Raw genomic sequence first — 16094 nt, forward strand, 5'->3', positions numbered from 1 at the left:
CATCCACCACCATATTCTTGCTATAGAGATCATTTCATAGTGATTGATACAATTCACATAATCTTACTTTCTGCCTATTGTCCTTTTTCAACAACCCCCAACCGCTTTTTAGACACCTCGCCAACTCCAACACAAATTTTACTCTCCACCACCGAACCAACCCCCCACATCAACACCATGGACCCCAACATGAACAGTCTCCTTAAATGGAGTATCAAGGCCGCTACCGAGGAGCAAGCCTCCGGTGATAAGAACGACTCTGGCAACAATGCCCCCGCCGATCCCTCCCGCGGCCTCACGCCGCAGATGCTCTCCACGCTATTCGGTGGTCCCTCCGAAGCCGACCTGATGAAAGCCGCCATGGAAGCCCTCCGCTCCGATGAAGTCGACCTGGAGAACAAGCTGATCGCGTTTGACAACTTCGAACAGCTCATTGAGTCGATCGATAACGCAAACAACCTGGAGCCTCTGGGTCTGTGGACCCCTCTGGTCGAGCTGCTTGACCACAACGAACCGGACATGCGTCGCATGGCGGCGTGGTGCATTGGTACGGCTGTGCAGAACAACGAAAAGTCGCAGGATAAGGTATGTTATTGATGTCTTATTTGTCCCCTTTCTGTTGAAATTCCAAACAAAACTAACACATATCCCACAATAGCTTATCGTCTTGAACGCCCTTCCGAAGCTCGTCACCATTGCCACCACGGACACCACTCCCGTTGTTCGCAAGAAGGCCGTCTACGCTATCTCTTCGGCAGTCCGCAACTACCAGCCCTCCATGGACGAGGTGACTAAGAGTCTCCCCGAGGGTTACTCTCGTGACAAGATCGACGCTGGAGACATGGATGCCGTCGATGCGCTCATGGACAAGCTCCGTGCTCACAAGGTCGAGGCTTCTGCTTGAAGAAAAGTCAAATCGACATATGTGAGATGTACTGTTGATAGGATGCTGTAGCCTAGCGAGCCTACTTCGTCGTCATCTGGCTAGCACGTGGCCGATGTCAAGAGCAGAGCCCTCGAGGCATACGTGCATTGCGCGTATACGTAGGGATGATCTTCCCCGGTATGATGTGGCTGGGCTAGGCAGTCGACTTGGACAAAGTTGAGCGACGATTCTGGCGCAATGATGGCATGCCGTGATAGGCACCCGCCACCATGTTGAGGCTCACGGTTCAGAAGCTATGGGAGGGTTCTCACCCCACTTGATCCGAAACAGATCAGATGGAGCATGGTGCATAGCTAGATGCGATTTACCGTTCTTGGCAGTCCACATGGCTGCCTGGAATTAGATACCCTGCGCTACTTTGATATGACATGCGCCCTATGCCTATGCCAAGAAATATATAAACATTGAACATGATACCACATAAACATTGGATGCCTGTAATTATGTTCATAAGATAGGATACTAGTTTACTTTGTTGCCTGAGATCCCCAACTATAGCTAACCTTATCTTGGCAACGCGTGTACTAATTGATTAGGCTCCTGCCGTAGTACATTACTATAACCAACACCGGAGGTTATTATATGGATGCCTATTATCAGAATCCGCAAAGGATCGTCATTCTACCCTCAATGAACTACAGGAAAACTCCAATCCACAAAAAGGAATCCATAATCATCATTTATAACAAGCATGCTAAAAGAAGGAAGAACTACCTAATAACCAAACAAGCACAAAATGCAGACCACACAATGCGGACATTGCTTTATACAACAACACGACAACCCTCGTAAAGAGTAACTGAACTCCATGATTCCATCAAGGAACGAGAAGCAATAGTAAAGACCGACCACAAAAGAAGCGCACATTCATAATACAATAATACGTCGCGGAGTAGTAGTAAGAATCGCTTTCGTCTCATACCAGCCAACCAATCAATCAGTCGACAAAACACGTACCACGACTAAACACCTGATAACCATAGCCCATCTCATCTCATATGGTATATCCATCCATCACAGAGCAAGGTTGTAGGTGTAGTCGTCTTCTATATTCTGGGAGATCCATAGGACGATGGTGCTGCAATCGCAGAGTTCATTAGCAAGCCTGTTCCTGCACTGCCTTTTTCCAACAAAGACATATGACGAAATACACACCTCAGCATAACCAGTCCATTCGCAATAACGTTCGCAATACCAAAGTAAAGTGTCGGAAGGGGATATCCCTGGATCAGGTACTTAAGTACCATGACCGTCTATATTCCCATCAGTTAGCCATTCCACTCCACTCCACTCCAGCAACCCCAATACCCCAAACAACAGATAATAGAGCAACAAGGTAGGGTAGGTATGCAGGTAAATACTAACCACACTCCCAGCCAATCCACCCGCGAGCAACGCAAATCCCAAGAACAGCACAAACCTCGCCTTCCACGCAACCCCACTCCCACTATAACTGAAGCTATCGGCATGAAGACGCGACTTCTCAATCGAATTGATAACGAGCATTCCGAGCGCGGAGCAGATACCGGGAACCCAGTCGACGAACTTGACGTGCACGAAGGAGCCGTTGCGGGCGCTGTGGGAGAAAGCGGCGGCGTCGATGAGGAAGAAGAAACCCAGGGAGAACTACTGCCATGTGAGTGGGTTGTGTTGTTTGATGGTGGTGGTGACGATGGGAGCTTGCTTACCAGTGCGCCGGAGGTGTAGACGCCTGCGTTGCGCACGGCGGAGTTGTTAAGCCATTCTGGCTTAGACCAGCGGAAAAGACGATTGTTGGAGACGTCCATTGTGATACCGTTATATTATTAGTATGCGTGAGATTCGATTCCAGGAGATGGGATGTGTGCCAGCACTGAAGATGGTATCACCGTATGGCTGGATCGGCGGGTTGGTTGGAGCTGTTCGGGGAAGCCGGCGATGATGCAGTGCCGGGACCGGAAAATCACCTGCCCGATCTGTGCTATCTACTATCTACGACTCAATGTGTGAGGGAATCTGTCATGCAGTGTTTTTGTTGTTGTATATTCTACATGTTTAAAAGTCAATTTACATAAAGTAGTATGGTATGATTATTCCCTTGATTGTGGCATGTATACCATGCTGCGACGAGGTGGTTTACACCTTAGGTAAACATTGATAGCTTCCTGGCTTCAAATAATATCGCTATGCTATATACTTCGTAACTCATCACTCGTTATCTGTGCCAGACAGACTCAATTCTCCTCACAAAACAGTTTCAAAAACTCATCGATGTACGTCATTGCCTTCCCCTTCTCCAACAGTGGTGGCTTATTCGGCGAGCCGTCTTCGCCTGGAGACGGCTCTTTCAGATACTTCCGCAGTGCAAAGGTCGATGCGCGATAGGTCGCATGGTACATGGCCTTGAATTCATCTTCATCGGTGTTGGAAATATCCTCCCCATTTGCAGGGGCCATATCGTGGCTACCGGTCCCGGTTTGCGGCCTGCTCGAGCTCGCGGAGCGCGCTGTAGCACGGTTGAAGCCATAAAGCCGCATGCAGGTCAGGATCGTCCGTGTTATCGTGTTTTTGTTCTCGGAAATGATGGTTTCTGCATCCTTGGGCGCAGCTGGAGACTCAAGTTTCCCTTCAGATGGTAATTCCGGGGACAGTTCTCTTTCCTTTCGTAATGATGACTCCACAAAGGGGTTTGGCGTGCCTCGCCGTGAGTTCAGTTCGCGCACGTAGCCCCGTCTGCTGCTAGGCCGTGACTGCTCCGACCGAGCTTCCAGAAGTTTGGAGTTGAGATTCGCCCCGATAGATACAGACCGGGGCCGTTGTGAGGCGATCCGGTCCAACTGGGGAAGAGAAGGCTCCTCTGACTCTCGTTTGACCCGAAGACCTTGCAGTTGCTGAGACGACTGGGAAAGTGATCGCGCCATTAATTGCGATACAGCCTCACCTCCCTTCTGCCGTACCCTTTTATGATGCTGCGCCACTGATTCAAAGAGCGTTGCTACACGTCTGCGCTTGGGGCTGGGCGAGCGAATGTCCAGAAGGAACTGAGGGGATCGGCCGTGGCCATCGGTATCTCGTGGAGATGGGAGAGACTGAGTTTTGGCAATGAGATGTGCAGAGATCGGAGTGGCGTATATTCTCAGTTCTTGTCTAACAACACGGGACGGCTGGTGGTCTAGCTCCGGTGAAGAGACAGGCGGGGTGGGCGGTCGTTCATAGGAAGTCGTCATGGACAACATCCCATGTATCAAGAGATCGGTCGTGTTGGTTTCAGAGGGCTTTGTCCGCCCATCATTGTCAATCCCCACGAGCAGCCCAATTGGGGATTGTAGGGTCTGGATCCGATCCAAATCATCATCTTCCAACCAGATAGTGCCCGTCAGCTTGTCCTTCAGCCATTGCGAGGTCTGCGGGCTATTCGTGTGGAGTTCGAGGTTGGGACCACATCGCGCATAGAGTGGTATGAGGGACGGGTTAACGAAACAGCGAAGTCTGAACGCGGAGTCTCTGCCAATGTCGGATTGCCAGTTTGACGACCGGTCAATTAATTGTAGGCCTAGCTTTGGTGATGAATAGGGCGAATGTAGCCAGGTGGTTGGCGGGGCTCACCTTGGAGTTGTGTGCCTCCATCCAGCGATATTGTGCCGGACCATACATTCATGTTAGAAGGACGAGGGATCACTCGTTCACATATTACTCGTACTTGTGATGATGTTATCAGATCATTGTTGGATGTTCACTCACCAGTCGGCGCGGGTAATTTTACACGACGCGCCCAAGGCGGCGCGCCCCCACGTGACCGGTATCTAGGCACAATTACAGAGCGGAAGACATCGGCATCTCCAAAGATAAAGTGAAGGAGATGGAGGTATGGGTTTATACATCTGGATAAAGGAATGTATCACACTGCACTGGCAGAGTTTCTATATAACCTCGTACTGGCTATAGTACATCAATCGTATCATTGAACAACGAGAGTAAAATCAACAGCGACTCCCGGGGCATCAAAAAGCACATCAGTACGCCTAGCATACGTCAAATCAAAACGATGTCTCATAAAGGTGCATTGGTCAAGAACATGGAAGGCGGCTTGCTTCAAAAGGTCGATCAACAATCTGCGAGCGGGTATCCAATGCGAAATCTGGTCTTGCAGATATCGGTGCGCATGGCAATTTAAAAGTCTTCCTGTTCCCTGAAGAACATGGAGAAACTGATGATGGTTCCGTAGATCAACAGACCGCCAATGATGGACATGATCATGGCGGGGATCTCGATAGCGCCGCTGTGCGCAAGAACGGCGGGGAGGGCTAGTGAAGCGATTATGGTCAGCCATGGATCGAGAGAGTCAGGAAGAAACAATGGCATATATCTCCAGTCGCAGCACAGTCTGCAGTCGCTTTCAATGGTAGGGATAAATGCGACCGCCGACCTAGCCCGCCTATCCGAGAAATCCACTCACCAATACCCATCAGCACCAGGAAGCCCGTCAGGAAACGACCAAAATCAGCAGCAGCATTGCCAGAGCTGTCCATAAAGTCATCGGGGTTTGCGCATCGCGAGCAGATCCAGTTGGGCAGGGGAGCAACCACGTAAGTCGCAACGACGACCAGTGGGAGGAAGTTGTGCCAGAGCGCCGATGACAGGATAACAAGCAGGAAGCCAATGGCGAGAACCTATGCCGGGATAACAATTAGCAAGAGTCCAAAGCAGCAGAAGTAAAGAAGCTTCATTCTAGCTCCCAAGGAGACATACAAAGGAGAGGGCGATGATCGTCTTGAGTCCGGCGGTCATGATTGCGGAGTAGGACCGTTCAGGTCCAGGACAACAGGCAGAAGTGGGAGGAGCTTCGCACCAACGAAGCTTGACTAGTAAAGCTTGTGGAAAATATAGCAGAGTCAAAATAGCATGGGTATTAAGACGGAATGGGGACGAGAGGAGCACCGCAAACCGAGGACGGCCAGAGCCTGGATGAAGCAGGAGATTGGAATGGAATGAATGGATGGAAGGCAGTGACGTGCAGCGGAAGTGGATGATGGGGCGGGCGGCCTGAGGCAGCGGAACAGCCAAGCAGTGAGAGCTTAGCCTTAAGCATGAGTTACTCTCAGTACTACCGCGTCAGTGCTTCTCTGCCTGCCCTCCAGCTCCATATCTCTCTCCCATCCACTCCTGCTCCCTACTTCATCGCCTTGATTCCTCTATTCCCCCCGTTGAGACTCAATATACTATCTGGTCTCTTCCATTGAACTGACAGAGACCCCTATTCATCCCCCTTCCGAGTCTCTCCTACCCAAGCTTCCGCCATGTTCAGAAACAACTACGACAACGATGCGGTCACCTTGTATGGATCTCCCCAAGCTCCCTCATCCACCAGAACAAAGCTTTGTCTTCCCTAGTATTTTAGGATTACTAATGAAGCTCTTTAAAGCTCCCCGCAAGGCCGGATCTTCCAAGTCGAATATGCACAAGAAGCCGTGAAGCAAGGTTCCGTCGTGGTGGGACTTGTCAACAAGACACATGCCGTGCTGGTCGGCCTCAAGGTTCGACATCCCACTTATCTCCTGGCTCTTTTCTCTCGGGGCACATCCAGCTGACAGGAAAATCTCCAGCGTAATGCCGAAGAGCTCTCCTCGTACCAGAAGAAGATCATCGAAGTCGACTCCCACATGGGCATCGCCATCGCCGGTCTGGCATCGGACGCTCGGGTGCTCTCCAACTTCATGAAGCAGCAGTCTCTCAGCTCCCGCATGACCTACGGCCGCCCGCTCCCCGTCGACCGCATTGTCAGTCAGATCGGCGACCGCGCCCAAACGAACACTCAACATTACGGCAAGCGCCCCTACGGTGTCGGTCTGCTTGTCGCCGGTGTCGACGACTCCGGCCCGCACCTTTTCGAATTCCAACCCTCCGGTATGACCCACGAGATGGTGGCATGCGCCATCGGAGCCCGCTCCCAAATGGCTCGGACCTACCTGGAGCGGAACCTGGACAAGCTGGAGTCCACGTCGCGCGATGAGCTTATCACGCACGGCCTGCGGGCACTCAAGGAGTCCCTGTCTCAGGACAAGGAGCTGACGGTGGACAACACATCCGTGGGTGTGGTGGGGCTTGCGGGCGATGGTGCCTCGGGGAAGATCGAGAGCTTCAAGCTGTACGAGGGGCAGCAGCTGGTGCCCCTGCTGGAGGCACTGGAGCAGGCGGATGCGGGCGAGACGAAAGAAGAGGAGACGATGGAGGTTGATTCATAGGAGCAGCAAGATGCAACAGATACATCATTGATTTGATAGTCACGATTCCGGAATAATATTACGTTTCCCACACCTGATACCATCTATATATAAAACCTAACTCGGCTCGACCACATCTACAACTAACCTTGCTACTAACTACTAATTAGATATCGCCTATTCCTCCCCCCAATTTAACCTCATCCTCCCATTACTAACCCTATATCCCTTCAACATTGGCCAAACATCCTTAACATCATTCACCTCGACGAGAATCCCCCCATTCTCCTCCCCAATATACCCCTCCTGCACGGCCTTCCTCACCCACGCTAAAACCCCATCCCAATACCCATCCACATTAACCACCACCACCCCAGCCCCATGAATCCCCAACTGATTCCACGTCGTCATCTCCATCACCTCCTCAATCGTCCCGAACCCCCCGGCCAACGCCACAAACCCACTCCCAGGCCCTCCCTCCTGCACCTTAGTCGCCATAAGCCGCTTTCGCGCATGCATATCCGCCACGATCGTGGTCGTCCCGTACTCGGATTCCTTGAACATAGACTCCTTTGTCTTCGTAGTAGTGCCATTGGTAGTGGTAGTAGTACTAGCGGCTGGGATGATTCTCTCCGCGTCCTTGCCGGACCGCGCTTGCTGGACTCCTGCATTTGGGTCTGTGTCTGCGGGATGCTCCGTTGCATTGTCGTACCCCGGTTCTACCTTTACTAATGCGCGCGGGATCACGCCGTGCACGGCTTGCGGGCCGGAGAGTTTGACCAGTTCACGGGCTATCGTGCCCATTAGACCTGCTGTGCCGCCGCCGTACACCAGGTGGATGTTGTTCATGTGGAATTCGTGCGCGAGTTGGCGTGCGGCTTCCATGTGGCGTGGGTTGGTGCCGGAGACGGAGCCGCAGCTGATATTGGGTTTGTTAGTTTGATAGATTATTATGTTGGTGCGTGGTGGTGGTGATGGTGTGGATTTTAAGTATAAGTATGAGTGCGGTGTGAGGGGAACGAGATACTAAGTATATAAAATGATATGATATATTGGTGACTTACAATACGCAGACCACTGCGGGCTTAGTCCCATTCACGGAGCTCATGATATCGTTGAATTTGTTGAAACTACTTGCTACTGATGAAGAAGACACAAACTCGCTCTTGTCTCTTTTTCAGAATGAAGAGGAGAAGTTCAATGGGGGGTTTGCCCCGAGCTCAACGGTTTAAGATGTCGGTGCAGTGATGTAACCGATTTCTTGAAGCTGCGGTTCTGGATCCGAATGCGGACAGACTGCACAAAACACTGGGGATAAAGTGGCGGTAGTAGTCATGATAGGGATGGAAATCTCAGCTGGATTTTAAAAGCATGCGAGTAAAAAGGAAAGTTTGCATTGAGGATGTGATATGAGTCAGAGATACTTGACTGGCACTGGGATTGGATTGGGTGGCCGTGCGGGGTTGCTTTGCTGTCCTTGCTTGGTTACAGAAAAAGGTCTATAGAGATAAGCTGGAAAAAGAAGGAGCTGATGGCAATAGCCAGCTGCACTTGTAGATCGGTTAAGAGATCTAGCTATCCATGTCTAGAATGGAATCGGGATGAGAGAATCCTGCTCTCATGATCATTAGGGTATCATTATTCTGTCCTTCCACTTCAACTGCCAACCTTTGCTTTCTTCTTCCGCATCTTATTCTCTTCGGATCCTGATGGCGTCGCCCCCTTCTCTGATACCTTCCCTGGCGTATCAACCCGGACCTGCGGCGTTCCAACCTTCGCGGCAGGGGCTGGTGGTTTCCCTGCTGATGTTCGGTCTGTGTCATTGACACGGGATAGGATGAACGATCCCGGCTCTCCCACCAACGGATGCTCGTCCATAAACTCCTCCCCATACCTTCGGAGCAGGTTGAATGACTCCGCGAGTGTCCGTGTGTCTTGCAGGCTAGAACCAGTGCCGACAACCTGTGAAGAGCCAACGAGCGAGGCCTTGCCAGCTGCATCGGCGTCCGGTAATGGGGTGTTCTCCTTGCTCTGCTGCGACTGCGTGCCAGGTTGACTCGCATCGGCTTGTTTGAGCGCAGGCGGCATGTAGGTATGGCCGTGGGACGGGGTGAAGGTAGGTAGTGTAGATGCTGTCTTTAGCAAGCTGGTGAGAGACGTAACTGCGGACAGCTGCGCAAGAAGTCGGAGTTAGCATCAGCAATAGAGAATGTCTAGGAAGCAAAGTCACAGGAAAGAATTGACGTACGATGCGGTTCCCCACAACACTCGCAACCGAGGGGGCCATGTAGATGCAGTCTCCGACGATAAAGTACGTTGATAAAACTACCACCTCATCTTCTAGGCCGGTCCTCTTGCGCCGGTTCTGCTTGCGAATCACCCATATGTTTGACGGCTCGTGCGCAAATCGACCATCAGGTTGTGCTGCTGCCTGGATGGGATCATATGAAACCACGAACTCCAAGCCCTGCATAGTCTTTAACCGGCCCTCGAAGGCCTCGCGCGTCTCGACAAAGTGCCGGAAAGCTTCATTGTAGTTTGCTTGGATGGCAAGTGAGGCGTTGTTGGATGTTGGGTCAAAGAATGGCGACTCTGCAAAGTAGAAAAGAACTGCGCACACATTAAGAGTATTAGTAGGCCGTTTTAATCGTTAATGGGTTCTGAATTTCGTACTGTTGTTGGAGTGGAGGTATCCTCCCATCATCTGGACGTGGGGCGGGGACCGCCAGAGGATTTCCTCCATGGAGGCATCGGGTGTGCCCGCCATGAGATCGCCGTCTGAAAAATGTTTCTCGCTTTGAAAATCGGCAGAGATTGCTACAGTAGAGATGACGCAGCTGAATTGGGAGTTCTGGAGAGATCAAGAAGATCGAAGGCCCGCGCATCTCTCCGCGGAGGTAATGCCGGTGTTTGTCCGGTTTGCATCACTGGCTATAGCCAGAATGGAACGGTTGGGACACTACAGAGTACACACTGACAGAAATTTGATGAAAGATTAGAGCGACTAGCTGTCTCGTAATATGTACATGTCGGCGCCTGGCCGTCTGTAATTAGATTGATTTACAATAAATCCTATCCAAATCCGAACACGTTGCTGGACTAGCCACTCGGTTCTGGAGCAGCTCTACCTGCGCTCGCGAGCTTGGCTGTTATCTTGGGGAAATATTGCGCAACAAAGCTTTCGCTAGAAACATTGTAAGCCATGTTATCAAGAGCAACTAAAATAAACGAGGCTATTGCGGGAGCAAACTTACGTATAGTAACTGTGGGCAGAGCTATGGTCTCCCACCAGGTTATGGGCCAGTTCGTGGCATAGGATCACCCACCAGTATACAAGTGCATCCGCTCGGTCGGCAGTCGGGTTTGCAAGCAGTTGCTTCTCGTGAAGCTGTTGGAAGTAGAAGTAATTGCAGAATACACTGCCCGCCCGGTTAAAGGCGATCGTTTTGCCCCCAGGATCATAGAAGATACTGAGGATGTCTGACCGGAGCGAGAATACCCCAGCACAATCCATTAACATCGAAGCAAAGACATTAATGCCGACGCTATTCTTGGCTAAGAATTGACTGCGATCCGGGAGGTTCTTCACAAACAATACGTGAATCCCACAGGCAAGTGTTGCGACAAACTCTAGATCATGACTGGGCTTTTCGTCACAGTAGGACTTCTTCTCGGTGATCTGGTTCGTCTCAGGCCGGCTATAAACATCAGAAGACCCATGGGGCCGACACGCCTGGATGGCGGAGAGCAGCTCCGACTGAAGTCGATGGGGTGAATTGACAGTGACAGGAGCTTCCGAGCGAGTCTTCTGCTGAGGATCTTCAGCAGAGTAAGGCGGGGGAGGGGTGGCAGTCTCTGAGGATTCAGAACGGGAGGGCTGAGATGACTCTCCGTTGACAGCATTGAAGGGCGATCGATTGCCCTCGAGCCCAAATCGCTTGGAGAGGTTGGCGAAGAACCCGCGTGGTCGGCGATCTTGGGTTTGGTCAGGTGTTTCCGGCTGGATGTCACGGGTGCTGTTCTTGCCCGACGGCGAGTCAGGGAAGTCTCCCGGCATTAACTGCTCTCGCTCGTCTTGAACTTGATGAGGTTGTGCTTGTATCTGAGCTTGTTCCTTGGCCCACGCAGCTTCTCTCTCTTGCAGACGTTGACGCTCTTCTTCCAACTGCTTCTGCCGCCTGTCCTCTGCCATCCTGGCTTCGTGTGCCTTTTGTTTAAGGATACGCTCCACGTTGTACCCGCGAGCCTTGAGTTCCAGCAGATCAGTCTTTAGCAGCATCTCCAAGGTAAGGGTTGAATGGAGCTTCGGCCGAACAAGGATTAGGTGGACCAGAGCCTGGCTGATCTCGTAAAGATCATACTTGCCCGGGCAGATCCACAAGAGCCAGTCTCTTCCCTGTTGAGTGATGATTGCGCTTCGTTTTTGCGTGTGGGATATCCGACGACCTTTGAGAGAGCGAGTTAGGGAGATGGAATGCACCACCTGCACTTGCAAATGCTTCTCTAGCCACCGCACATCATGCCGGATCAGATCAGGAGTCTGGTCATGTAAGAACAGCCGCGAGCGTTCACTGATCAGCTTTTGCAACTTGGCGGCTGGACGTTGGTCAGCAGCTACAGCGCCCCAGTGAGCACGCTCTTCGACAAGGCCGCTCAGCGGTTGAGCCCCCAGAGACTGATAGAAGTTCTCTAGCATTTCTTCCTGAGGCGCTGCGAGTATATGCTCCTTGAAAAGATTGAAGCTCTGGAAATCATCCACCACGACTGCGTCCTTCGCAACAGTCAAAGTCCATTCCTTAATGCTTTGATCTTCCTCCTCATCGTCAGACAGGTGATCATCCTTGGCAGCTTGCTCCTGTGCCAGGGAAGTGATATCCCTGCTTGCGAGCAGGAAGGCCGACCTCTTCATTTCCTGAAACAGTTCGCGGTCCTTCTTCAAGGTTGAGACATGCTCGGCAAGTGTCCTCAGCAGTTTGAGATATTTGTCAGCACTTTGGAAAGAGGCTGATATCCTTGCTGGTTCTTTTACAAGCATGCGTGCAATCTCCACCTTAGTGGGCTCACGTTTGGATCCGACGGCCATGAGAAAAAGGTTCGCCTCTTGACCAAAGTCGACGAAATCGAAAATGTCTTTGTAATCCTCACCGTCACCAAGATAACAAAGTCTGGGTGCTACACGATGCACAACTTTCTTTTCCATCTCATCTTGCGTAGTCGAGACGGGGACTACCTGCGCACCGCCAACACGATCTATATCCCGCCCACTCAGTTCTGACACCCGCCCGGCTAGATACTTGAAGACGACCCTTGCGTCACGCTCCGTGGACGGTGGCTGACGCATGAGGCAATCGATGCATTCGCTCAGTGCGGGATGTTGTTTAACCCCAAACTTGGAAGCATGAGGATGCAGATCCGTGCGAAGGATTGCGAACCCAAACAAGGTGGCACCATCATCAGTGAAGCACTTACTCGGAACAGTCAAACCCTGCGATCCTTCGACGGGCAAGAACGCAACAGCCACTGTACCGCAGTCGAACATCGCATAGCCACTTGTATGAAACTCGGCGATGTAGTATGACATCGCTTTTGTATGGAGAACCCAATTACCATCCGCGGCTGCCTTAGCCATGATTTGGATAAGCTCAGACGCTGACGGGAAACTCCTGAGTCCCAACATTGACAGAAACCTTCCTTCGTTGCTACTGGGCTGATACCGACCTGGCCATTCAATGATAGGCAAACCCAGTGCCCTGAGCGAGTCCTTCGGTTCGAACAACTCAAATATCTTATAGCGCTTGCGATTCGCTGCTTTAAGATCACCATTTCCACTGCCGTCAATCTGTTCGGCAGTGCATAAGCTGGTGTTTTTGAGTCGTTTGATATCATTCGCAGGAATATCATCGCGCACGGAAGCTAGATATCGTATCAAGTCGACGTGACTCCATTTCCTCTGGTTATTGTTAGGACCATCGGGTGCTTCCGTGGTATCGAGAAGACGCTCGAAGATGACACCGAGTTCGACAGTCTTACGAACGCCAAGCGCTGCCAGAAATTTCTCTTTAACTCCATTTAGGCCATGTATGACGGGAAGGTCATCAAACAAGCGGACAGAAGAGAAATAGGTCTCGGGAGGCATCTTCATCCCTAGTTTAGTCGGTATCACAGTATGTGCTTGTAACTGAGTGATCACTGATTGTTTCGCTGTCTGGCTTAGATACTCCCATTGCTTCGAAAGAACCGGCAAGACCTGAGCAGAGAACGAGGGACTCTTTGTGATATCCTGATCCAAGGGCAGGAGATTTCGGTTAGCAGAATTGCAGACTAGCCAACGCACCCACGGAACTATCTGAAGCTCCGTCCAGCCTAAAGCCTCCAACTCCTGCTTCCCCAGAGACTTAGTAAATTTGAAAGGCGCCACAGTGGGGGGAACAGGCAAATTGACGGGTATCTTCTGAGGGCTTAGATAACTGTCGATGCTTCCGAAAACAATCAATCTATTCTGAGGGCTGCTCTCGTCCTCTTCATTTGCCACTGCTACACTCAGCAAGCTTTGGATGGAGTATAGATCAAGCTGGCCCGAGGCAGCCCTTTGACCTAACCAAGGAAGGAATTCAGCAGCCTGGCTGGACCGTAGTGTGGTGATTTCAAGTTCCTGTTTTATGTCGGAGACCGTAATATCGGTAACCAAACCGAAATCCGTCAATTTCTTGACGAACTCCCTCGCACCCGAATAGAACTCATCAGGCAGGACTGGTATCGAATCCATGAAGCTGAGATCCTTCGGGGCAAGGCGTACCTGATGGCTCTGGATAACACCGCATGTTGAAAGAACCTCAATGGATGCACTCTTGTTACACGTCCAGAATGCGTCTTCGATGGTTTGCCCAAGAAGTGATGATGGCGTTGATTCACGGAATACGAACTGCTTTGCAGTGTGGATGGCTTCTGGAAGAACACCTGCTATATCATCCTTCCGTACCTTCATGGATTTCGAGGACTCCTTCCCAGAGGATATCCTAGCTTTGATGGACGCCATTTCGGCAGTCCAGGCGATCCGGCAAACAATTCCGGCGGCCCTCAACATCTCCAAATTCCACTTGCTAATGTAGCGAGTATTGAGATCAATACTTTCGCGCTCCACTGTAGGAATGACGGAAGGAGCAGAGATATGGGCATTGAGACCCGTTGTTTGATGGGTTGGGAAGCCTATGAAGACCCTGCCACCCTTAGAAGGTAAAATGGAGGAGAGGACCTCAGACTGTAGGCCAGAAGCACCAGAAGCTAAGGTAGTATCGTATGAGGGGGTCAGAATGGCGATGGTGGATCGCTTAGGGGGAGGTTTTCGCGTAGCTCGTTCAAGTTCGCTACTTAGAGACTGACTGACGGAAGCTTGGAGGCTGGCGGTGTTAATATGTAGGAAGACCGAGGCGGTTAAGGTCTTGGTCATCACTCCGGAGTCAGTGGAGTTATCCTGTTGTTCGGGTCTCGCTGGCTTTTCGGGGGCACTCTGGCCTGTGAGCTTGGAGAAGAAGGTACGCAAAGAACCCGTAGTATCTCTGAGTCCCTCCCGAAAGATGCTGGCATTAGGGTTCCACTCGATGACACGCATCCACGAAGCATCAACCTGAGCAACCTCTCGAGTGACATTCTGAATTTTCATCAGGCCTTGCGGCGTTTTAGTTTCAATATCCCTCGGAATGCTGAGATTGACGCTTGGGGCAGTCTTCTTCGTGAGTCGCAAGAGATTCCAGTCGTCCAACCATAGTTCTATACCCTCCAGACTTACGAATGTAAGGCTGCTGGACAGAAACTGACATAATTGCATCAATGAGGGGATCGGTGACGTATCATTGCGGTAATCTAGAACGAATGTAGTCTCCGGATTGGCGTCTTCATCCAACTGTAACCGACGAGTAAAGAGAGCGTTCCCTTTCCAATAGAAGGCCATGGCCTCCTTCCCAGATGACACGAAGGGCTCTTCGCAGTCATCGAATACACTGTAGAAGCCGACTCCGAATGCGCCGATTTTGGTCTCATCCGGGTTGCCATCAGCAATGCGCTTTAGCCTTGCCCAATCCTTCTCACTAAAGGGTAGGCCATTGTTCGATATCAGAAGACGCTTGAGAGTATGATTAGATATAGTGTGCTTGATTAAAGTGCTCTCGTCGGCTGCTGGAGGTAGCGGGACCGTCGTAGACGGTAGCGTTTCGAACTTGATCGTTACTTTCGTGGCGTTAGCATCAGCTGCATTCTGTATCATCTCTCGTAAAACGGTCCTATGTATCCCGCTTTAGTAAACGCCGCTATAGTATCAGATGCCCCGGATACAGACGTACCATTTCCCAGAGTAGCGCGCAAGGACTTTGGAAATCAGACCCCGTGTGTCAACTGTGACCGCTTCCTCATCGTTCCCTGATCCCATAGTACGCGCCCTGAGGGCGTTAAAATCGATCTTCTGTGCCATGATTATAGTTGAGGAAATTCTTCTAAACCCTCGCTCCCCAGATACTCCGTGACAAGCAAACTAGCAGTTGTGAAATTTAAGACATGGGTCTTTCGAGGATGCGGTCGGTCAACGGGCGGCGGTGTTCGATAACACTGTAACCTAGACAACAGAGTGTGGTCTATAGATAGAATTTATCGCTCACAAACCAAAAGACCAAAAGATCAAACGTGCAGTAATATGAAAGAGCGCAGGAGAGGTAGGCCTGCTTAGGGAGACAAAGACCGCGAATACTCGAGAGAAGAGGCCGAGAGAAAGTGCAAGAGAATAACGGAGACAGAGGCGATGGTAAGTGACTGGCCGGAGACAGCGCGGAGTTAAAGTTATCGGGCTTATCAGATATGCAACGCTTATGTCATCAGGGCCCCCCGTGACATCGGGGGGTTTCCTTGGGTTTACTTTGGGGTTACGGCGGTCGACAGGGCACGCCCGATGCCGCGATCTA

At 51.2% G+C, this 16094-nt stretch overlaps 7 protein-coding genes across 7 annotated transcripts; 2 read left to right on the forward strand and 5 right to left on the reverse strand.

Moving 5' to 3' along the window:
* Positions 1 to 177: 177 nt before the first annotated feature.
* fes1 (Hsp70 nucleotide exchange factor FES1) lies at positions 178 to 904 on the forward strand (the record flags this gene model as incomplete). Its single annotated transcript, XM_025619122.1, has 2 exons — positions 178 to 585; positions 659 to 904. 2 exons carry the CDS (start codon positions 178 to 180, stop codon positions 902 to 904), a joined length of 654 nt encoding a protein of 217 aa, XP_025483936.1.
* A 702-nt stretch (positions 905 to 1606) lies between these two features.
* BO87DRAFT_373314 (UPF0220 family protein) lies at positions 1607 to 2826 on the reverse strand. The gene is made up of 4 exons (XM_025622514.1): positions 2635 to 2826; positions 2312 to 2572; positions 2102 to 2199; positions 1607 to 2024 (listed from the first exon to the last, which is right to left on the reverse strand). The coding sequence occupies exons 1-4, from the start codon at positions 2731 to 2733 to the stop codon at positions 1961 to 1963; spliced, it is 522 nt and encodes a 173-aa protein (XP_025483937.1). The 5' UTR covers positions 2734 to 2826; the 3' UTR covers positions 1607 to 1960.
* Positions 2827 to 3022: 196 nt separating this feature from the next.
* BO87DRAFT_327100 (uncharacterized protein) lies at positions 3023 to 4643 on the reverse strand. The gene is made up of 2 exons (XM_025620168.1): positions 4532 to 4643; positions 3023 to 4478 (listed from the first exon to the last, which is right to left on the reverse strand). The coding sequence occupies exons 1-2, from the start codon at positions 4581 to 4583 to the stop codon at positions 3160 to 3162; spliced, it is 1371 nt and encodes a 456-aa protein (XP_025483938.1). The 5' UTR covers positions 4584 to 4643; the 3' UTR covers positions 3023 to 3159.
* A 188-nt stretch (positions 4644 to 4831) lies between these two features.
* On the reverse strand, positions 4832 to 5914 carry BO87DRAFT_373318 (Vps55 family protein). Its single transcript, XM_025622515.1, has 3 exons — positions 5675 to 5914; positions 5382 to 5595; positions 4832 to 5229 (listed from the first exon to the last, which is right to left on the reverse strand). Exons 1-3 carry the CDS (start codon positions 5711 to 5713, stop codon positions 5096 to 5098), a joined length of 387 nt encoding a protein of 128 aa, XP_025483939.1. The 5' UTR covers positions 5714 to 5914; the 3' UTR covers positions 4832 to 5095.
* A 129-nt stretch (positions 5915 to 6043) lies between these two features.
* Positions 6044 to 7236, forward strand: pre5 (proteasome core particle subunit alpha 6). Its single transcript, XM_025622516.1, has 3 exons — positions 6044 to 6260; positions 6348 to 6459; positions 6529 to 7236. The coding sequence occupies exons 1-3, from the start codon at positions 6223 to 6225 to the stop codon at positions 7165 to 7167; spliced, it is 789 nt and encodes a 262-aa protein (XP_025483940.1). The 5' UTR covers positions 6044 to 6222; the 3' UTR covers positions 7168 to 7236.
* On the reverse strand, positions 7218 to 8500 carry BO87DRAFT_404021 (LOG family protein). Its single transcript, XM_025625823.1, has 2 exons — positions 8211 to 8500; positions 7218 to 8065 (listed from the first exon to the last, which is right to left on the reverse strand). The coding sequence occupies exons 1-2, from the start codon at positions 8252 to 8254 to the stop codon at positions 7324 to 7326; spliced, it is 786 nt and encodes a 261-aa protein (XP_025483941.1). The 5' UTR covers positions 8255 to 8500; the 3' UTR covers positions 7218 to 7323.
* Positions 8501 to 8661: 161 nt separating this feature from the next.
* Positions 8662 to 15915, reverse strand: BO87DRAFT_327113 (histidine kinase-like ATPase domain-containing protein). The gene is made up of 6 exons (XM_025620169.1): positions 15483 to 15915; positions 10401 to 15422; positions 10275 to 10330; positions 9820 to 9963; positions 9395 to 9756; positions 8662 to 9318 (listed from the first exon to the last, which is right to left on the reverse strand). Exons 1-6 carry the CDS (start codon positions 15608 to 15610, stop codon positions 8803 to 8805), a joined length of 6228 nt encoding a protein of 2075 aa, XP_025483942.1. The 5' UTR covers positions 15611 to 15915; the 3' UTR covers positions 8662 to 8802.
* Between the last annotated feature and the right edge of the window lie 179 nt (positions 15916 to 16094).

Source organism: Aspergillus neoniger, assembly GCF_003184625.1.
Source record: "Aspergillus neoniger CBS 115656 unplaced genomic scaffold BO87scaffold_4, whole genome shotgun sequence".
NCBI lineage: Eukaryota > Fungi > Ascomycota > Eurotiomycetes > Eurotiales > Aspergillaceae > Aspergillus > Aspergillus neoniger.